At 46.5% G+C, this 7,171-nt stretch overlaps 2 protein-coding genes across 3 annotated transcripts in view; one reads left to right on the top strand and one right to left on the bottom strand.

The window, feature by feature from the left end:
• The window catches only part of aldh1a3 (aldehyde dehydrogenase 1 family, member A3), a 17,548-nt gene extending 14,284 nt beyond the window's left edge, over positions 1-3,264 (top strand). Inside the window, exons 9-13 of the mRNA XM_063012401.1 lie at positions 1-136; positions 656-820; positions 1,906-2,063; positions 2,193-2,267; positions 2,934-3,264. The exon at positions 1-136 is cut by the window's left edge and continues 49 nt beyond it. Coding sequence (XP_062868471.1) covers positions 1-136; positions 656-820; positions 1,906-2,063; positions 2,193-2,267; positions 2,934-3,009 — 610 coding nt within the window. The 3' untranslated portion in view covers positions 3,010-3,264. The remainder of the gene's footprint in view (positions 137-655; positions 821-1,905; positions 2,064-2,192; positions 2,268-2,933) is intronic.
• Positions 3,265-5,579: 2,315 nt separating this feature from the next.
• LOC134331646 (uncharacterized) lies at positions 5,580-7,171 on the bottom strand. 2 transcript variants are annotated; one of them, XM_063013143.1, is made up of 2 exons: positions 5,981-7,171; positions 5,580-5,902 (listed from the first exon to the last, which is right to left on the bottom strand). In XM_063013143.1, the coding sequence occupies exons 1-2, from the start codon at positions 7,149-7,151 to the stop codon at positions 5,799-5,801; spliced, it is 1,275 nt and encodes a 424-aa protein (XP_062869213.1). In that variant the 5' UTR covers positions 7,152-7,171; the 3' UTR covers positions 5,580-5,798. The 2 variants fall into 2 exon arrangements, with proteins under 2 accessions (XP_062869213.1, XP_062869212.1); XM_063013142.1 differs by having other exon boundaries at positions 5,580-5,905.

Here is a 7,171-nt window from a genome sequence, read left to right on the forward strand (position 1 = left end):
TCAGTGCTGCACGGCGGCCTCGCGGGTCTTCGTGGAGGATCAGGTGTACGACGAGTTTGTGAGACTTAGCGTTGAAAGCGTCAAGAGAATCGTGGCTGGAGACCCCATGGACCCTCGAACTACACACGGCCCTCAGGTACCATCAGATAACCTTCGTACCTCATGAACTTTCATTAGTCCATAACGCTGCTTTTGTGGTCTGAGGAGAAGAAAGTTCTACAGAAAGATCCTGATGGATGGTTTGATAATAGTTATGTGAGGGTCTGGGAACTCTGTTAGAATGGAGGGTATCATGGAATCCATAAAGTACCTGGAGCTTTTGAAAGTAAACATAGCTGCTTTTTTTAAGAAGCTGGATCTGGGTGATTAGACCCAGGATGAGCTTCTCTAGCTGACAGAAACAGGTCCACCATGGACCACATCCCAGTCCACAGACCCAAACTCCTCTGAGAAGTTGTGTGGTGACCTGAAGAGGCTCTACAGAAATCTAAAAGATTCTAAGAGCTTCTGGATTAAGAAGACTCAGTGCTGTCGTGTAGAAAAATATAATTTAATTCAGGGGTGCTGAGCATCTTTTATTTTGTTATCTTGTGGTTTTGTTTTGAGCAGAAGTTTGGCATGTTCTTCATCCCTCTCTTGCTCTGTGTGTGTTCAGATCAACCAGGAGCAGCTGGAGAAGATCCTGGACCTGGTGGAGAGCGGGAAGACAGAAGGAGCGAAGCTGGAATGTGGAGGATCCAGGTTAAAGGACGAGTCTCTGTTCATCCAGCCCACCATCTTCTCTGACGTCAAGGATCACATGCGCCTCGCTAAAGAGGAGGTGAGGGGCGCACCTTACACCCCAGCGTTCCTCACCAGAACACCTCTGGGATGAATTGGAACGTCTCAGTTCCTGACCCGTGAAGAGAATTTAGGTAACACAGGTTCTCTGCTGAGCCGGAAATTGTAGAGTTTGGTTTTTCCGCCATCTAGTGGTCAAAGTGTGCAAGTACACAACATGTGGGCGTTAAACATTATTAAATACGATTGTAGGTAATAGCAGCACTTTATCCTGGTATGGGTAAAGGTGGGCCCGGAGCCCATCAGATTTTTTTTTTTTTTTTTTTACGCAGCAGGTGGATTGGCTGATGTTTAAAATTCTAGTTTAGCTTTAATGTTTGCTTTATCCTGGTCAAGGTTTTGTGGGTCCAGGCCCTATCCTGTCAGAAATACACTTGAGACTTGGTGCAGTATTTTCTTGGTTTTAATTATTTGTATATTAGCAAATGCCACAATTCACGAATACAACTGTAAATGTACAGCTTTAAATATACGACTGTAAACATACGACTGTAAATGTACAGCTGTAATTGTTCGGTTGCAAATATATGACTGTAAATGTAGGGCTGTAAATATATGACTACAGCTATAAATATACAGCTGTAAATATACGACTATAAATATACGGCTGTAAACATATGGCTGTAAATTTATGACGGTAAATATAGAACTGTAGATATACGGCTGTAACCATACAGCGGTAAATGTATGGCTGTAAATATACGACTGTAATTATACGACTGTAAATATACAGTTGTAAATGTACGGCTGTAAATATACGACTGTAATTATACGACTGTAAATATACGACAGTAATTATACAGTTGTAAATGTATGGCTGTAAATGTACGGCTGTAACTATACGACTGTAAATATACAGTTGTAAATGTATGGCTGTAACTATACGACTGTAAATATACAGTTGTAAATGTACGGCTGTAACTATACGTGTATAATGTTGATATTGCTGTAAATCTACGACTGTAACTATACAGCTGTAAATCTACGACTGTAACTATACAGCTGTAAATCTACGACTGTAAACGTTCGACTGTAAATGCTGTATTAATCTGGGTGTGGTTGTAGATCTTTGGGCCGGTTCAGTGTATTCAGAAGTTTAAGACTCAGGAGGAGGTGATCGAGCGGGCGAACAGTACCCAGTACGGCCTGGCAGCGGCTGTGTTCACCCGGAGCGTGGAGCGGGCGCTGAGTGTCTCTGCAGCGCTGGAGGCTGGAACAGTGTGGTGAGTGATCGGACCGTCGGTCTGAGGAACCGTCAGACTGATCTGCTGATGAGGAACAGTCGTGTGTGAGTAAATACAGTCGGAGAGGAATCAGTATCAGGGTGATGATTGTGTTTGATCTGGTTTCAGGGTGAACTGTTATAACGCCCTCCACGCCCAGACTCCGTTCGGTGGTTATAAGATGTCGGGGAACGGACGAGAACTGTGAGTGTCCTTCAGTTCTGCTCTTATTATTAAACCTAACGAAATCAAGCGACTGAAAATGGAACCGATTTCAGAACTGAGAGGATTTTCTCCCTGATTTCCACTCGTTTAGTCATATCCAATTCCTGATTCTGGTTAAATAGAGGCTCAGGCCACACACACTGTACCTGTGGGTTTGCATAAGGAGAGACACGCTGTGCTCACCCATGTGTGTCTGTTGGACACCTGGTCAGGTTGGTAGCACTGCTGAGATTTGAACCCATGACCTCAATCATCATTTTGTTGAGTTTTTTTGTGCACCGTGTCAGGAAACATTGGTGGAGTGAACAGAACAAGCTCTTCATCCTTCTCCTGGGCCTAAAAAATTATTTTATGTTCCTCAGATGGAGAACCAATCAGATTCTGTCTTTCTCATTAGCCTGAGAAGTGATTTTAGTCGATTTTAGTGACCGAGGCGACGCCCAAACGCCCGACTGTTTCTCCCTCTGATGTGACCTAGAAGATTTGGGGTTTTTTGTTCCTGTTTTTAAGGGGTGCTGATATCTGTGGAGGGAAACGTTTGATCCGTGGTTCCATTTTCAGTCGTGATGAGACGCTAATCTGTTATGTGGTTTGTCCCGCTGTGGCGGTGGTGAGATGCTAACCGTAGCGGCGCTCTGTGTGCAGGGGCGAGTACGCGCTGGCGGAATACTGCGAGGTCAAAGCCGTCACCATCAAACTAAACGAGCAGCTGAATATCTGAGAGACGCCGCCCACCCGGGCTCAAACCCTCCCCTCGTCCAATCAGAAAGCGCTTCGGATCTGAGCTACCGCCGGTCTAAAGCACGTCACTCACGGACCCCGGAGCTCTCTCACGTCTCTTCATTTCTCCTCGTCTTCCTCTTTTATAATGAGATTAGATTTTCTGTACAGAGAGAAAATGTTTGATTTTTGATCTGGATGTCATGTGATCTGTTCTGCTGTCTCCAATCACCACCGGGTTCCAAACTCACCAGAACTTCAGCTCGACTTTTACTTTCAATTAAGGATCATAAAGTTCTTTTATTTTAAGCTTCTCTGAAATCTGCTGAGTCATAAATATACAGACAGTCGATGATTCATCTGCTGCTGCTGACGTCTCTGTGCCCGTATAAACATGACCGGTCAAGAAGTGCAGGAACAGAGAAGCCAGACTCTCACCTCATGCTGAGGACCTGAAGCACCAGAACCCAGACGACACTGTCCACAGTCAGACCAGCTTTATAGGATCAGCAGCCTCTTCACCCACGTCACTCTAAAGCTGGCTCGACTGTGGACGGTGTTGTCACTGTTGGGCCCTTGAGCGAGGCCCTTAACCCTCAATTGCTTAGATAATATACTGTCACAGTACTTTGGATAAAGCGTCTGATAAATGCTGATAATATAAACTCACTGACCCCAGAACAGTTCTGTTATTACTGTGTACACTACAGGGCCAAAAGTATTTGGACGCCTGATCATGAGCTCGTCTGACCTCCCTTATTAAAACAGAGTGAACACCCCCCCCCCCCCCCCCCCCTGTGGTCTTCTCAGCTTCTCACAAGACTTAAATATATAATATGTCTGTGGGAATTTGTGCCTGTCCAGTAGTAAGGGCGCTGACTGATCAGTCGATGTTCCGGTTCGTCCCAGAGCTGGTGAGTGGGGCTAAGCTCAGGGGTCTGTGCAGGACACTGGAAAGGTCCTTCCCTAAACTGTTGCTGTACACTCAGAAACATGTGATTCACTTTATATGACTGATTTATTACAGCTGTTAGTGATTGTTGTAGCTGAAACACGTGAATTTGGTCATTAGAAGACAGGAGGCGTCCCAATACTCTTGACCATGTAAAGATTTTAAAATCTTCTTTGATCTTTTGATCTTCTTTGATCTTTTGATATTTATAAAAATAAAATAATCTCGAGCTTTTAAATAAAATCAAATTAAATTAATTTGTTTTGTTGATTTTATTTCAATGTGAGAAACAAATGTGCAGTTATAACTCTATCCTGGTCAGGGTCACAGTGGGTCTGGACAGATCACTAGTCCATCGCAGGACACACACACACACACACAGACAGACACAAGGAGAACATACAAACCTCCACACATGAAAGGTTCTGGGATTGCACCCAGGTCTCTATCGGTGTGAGGTGACAGCGCCACCCACTGCACCACCGTGTCACCCGTCGTCCAATAAACTGTGTCCTAATAAATATGGACAGCAGTGATGGTGGATAATGGGATCAGTGTGTGACTCTCTGTGCGCCATACGGATCTCCATCCAAACGCAGATCTGATCAGGTCATTAATTACAACCACTGGGGGGAAACATAAAGAAACAGCCCCATCACCGGGGCGACCGTTCACCTCTCAACAGCCGCAATACCACCGGAGCGGCTTCGAGGCAGATCTCTGAACGTTCTGAAGGGACTCGACCAAAACCCACAACATCTATAGAGAGACCAGAAGCAGTCCACAGACACCCGTCATCCAATCAGACGGAGTTTAAGAGGATCTGGCATGACGAACGGGATAAACCACCTAAATCCAGATGTGTGAAGCTTGTAGAGGCGTATCCAAGTGAGCTGCAGCTGGAATCACCAAAGTGGCGTCCACAGACTTCTGATTAAAGCGTCCGAATGTTTTTGAGGTTTCAGTTTTTCATTGTTAAACATTCGTTTGATTTTCATGTCGGGTGATTAAGTGCAAATTAAACAATGAATTTAATTCATTTAACATCAAAATAATGTGAGAACAAAGTCAGGAGGTCTGAGGAACCACCAGGCCTGAGGAACCACCAGGTCTGAGGAACCACCAGGCCTGAGGAACCACCAGGTCTGAGGAACCACCAGGCCTGAGGAACCACCAGGTCTGAGGAACCACCAGGTCTGAGGAACCACCAGGCCTGAGGAACCACCAGGTCTGAGGAACCACCAGGCCTGAGGAACCACCAGGTCTGAGGAACCACCAGGTCTGAGGAACCACTTCTGAACCTCCTCTATCCTCCTGATAGAGAAGAACTTTGGTACGACTCTGAACCTTCCTAAATCAGGGAGGTAAAGAAGAACCCAGCTGGATCTCTAAAGCAGTTCTGAAAGTCCTGAGATGGGAGAACATGTTGAACCTGTTGAACGGACGGTTATTTCTGCAGCCTCCACAGATCAGATCTTTATACAGAGCGGCGAGATGGAAGCACCACTGAGAAAACTGCAGAAGAACCTCTGAAGATCTGAAGATGGCAGTTCGGCTGGGTTCCTCCATGTTCTCCAGATGTTTCCACCTTAAATAAGCACCAGAACTAAATCCAGCTGTTTATTTTTAAAGTTAAACTTTATTTTGATTTAGATGATGGAACGTTTCTGGAGCTTGTCGTGTTGTCTGGTGGTTCTTCATTCCGCTCCTCCAGGATCTCCAGATGATCAGGAGAAACGATGCATGCAGAGCTCATCCTCTTCAGCTTCATCATGGAGATTGAGGGCACCGTGATTCTCCACCGTGGGTCCATCAGTCTCACACACTATTTAGTTGGTTCATGAAGGTGGAGCAATCAGAACGTGCTCGACGTTCTGCTGCTGCACCACTTCATCAGGTGAAGAGCCGAAGACGTTCTCCAGAACATCAGCCTGAAGTGGATCTGCTGGAGAAATGAAACCTGATTCAGCGCCATGATGGATTAAACACCACACAGCTCATAAACCCCCTCAAGATGTACCTTCAATCCCTTCTGTAATTGAAATCTGCTCCTCTGGGTTCTCTTCCTCTTGGTTCTCCACAACCACCCAGTTCACTTTCCTTGTTATATGTGGTGTGGCTACCTCCTCCAGATTCATGCTCTCCACCTCCAGGACCAGCTGTTCCTCTGAGTTTTCCTCATCCAGGTTCATCTCTTCCTCAGCCACCCAGTTCACTTTTCTTGTCATGTCTGGTGTGGCTACCTCCTCTAGATTCCTGCTCTCCACCTCCAGGACCAGCTGCTCCTCCAGTTTATGCAGCTGGTCCATAAGAACATCCTGCTTCTGTTTTTTCAGAATCACATCATCTATCAGGTCCTGCACTTGGTCCAGCACACTTACCTGCTCCTCCATTTTATGAAGCTGGTCCATTAAAACCCCAAGCTCTTTTGGTTCCTTCACTCGGCTTTCCAGAACCACCTGCTCCTTTGGGTTCTTCTCCAGAACCACCTGCTCCTTTGGGTTCTTCTCCAGAACCACCGTCTCCTTCTGTTCCTTCTCTTGGTTCTTCAGAACCACCGGCTCCTCCAGTTCTTCTGCTTGTTTCCCCAGAACCAGATGCGCAATGCGTTCATGAACCTGCCTCAGCTGAACAAGCAGCTCATCCATTTTATGCACTGGGTCAATTTCCACCTGATCTTGCTCTTCTAAATGCTGCCCTTGGTCAATTTGATCCACCAGATCCTCCAGGACCTGGGCTTGGTCCATCAGAACCACCTGCTCATCCGGGACCTGGGCTTGGTCAATTTGATCCACCTGATCCTCCAGGACCTGGGCTTGGTCCATCAGAACCACCTGTTCATCCAGGACCTGGGCTCGGTTCAATAGAAACATCTGCTCTTCCAGGACCTGGGCTCGGTTCATCCGAACCCCCTGCAGCTCCAATTCCTGGATGTAATTATCCAGAACCGCTTGTATTTCCAGTTCCTGCCCTTGGTACGGCAGAACCTGTGTACTTGTTCCTGGGTTCTCTTCATTTCCCATACTCTGATGTTCCTCCACGTTCGTCTCCTCCTGCCGCTCTCTCCTGTTGCGTCTCCACCATCTCCACCATCTCCTCCTTCTCGCCCTCCTCTCAGGTCTGGGTCTCAGTGGCTCATCGGCGTCGTCGGCCGGGACGCTAAAACACCACAAGTTCCTGAACCAGGACATTGTAGATGCTGTCGCTTCGA

Source organism: Trichomycterus rosablanca, chromosome 17, assembly GCF_030014385.1.
Source record: "Trichomycterus rosablanca isolate fTriRos1 chromosome 17, fTriRos1.hap1, whole genome shotgun sequence".
Lineage (NCBI taxonomy): Eukaryota > Metazoa > Chordata > Actinopteri > Siluriformes > Trichomycteridae > Trichomycterus > Trichomycterus rosablanca.

What these genes read in the sequence shown, in the direction of transcription:
- LOC134331646 (XM_063013142.1), bottom strand. Translation starts at nt 7,151, where the DNA reads ATGTCCTGGTTCAGGAACTTGTGGTGTTTTAGCGTCCCGGCCGACGAC. An exon ending in AATTACAGAAGGGATTGAAG is followed by an intron (nt 5,906 to 5,980) that starts GTACATCTTGAG and finishes TCATTTCTCCAG; the next exon opens with CAGATCCACTTCAGGCTGAT.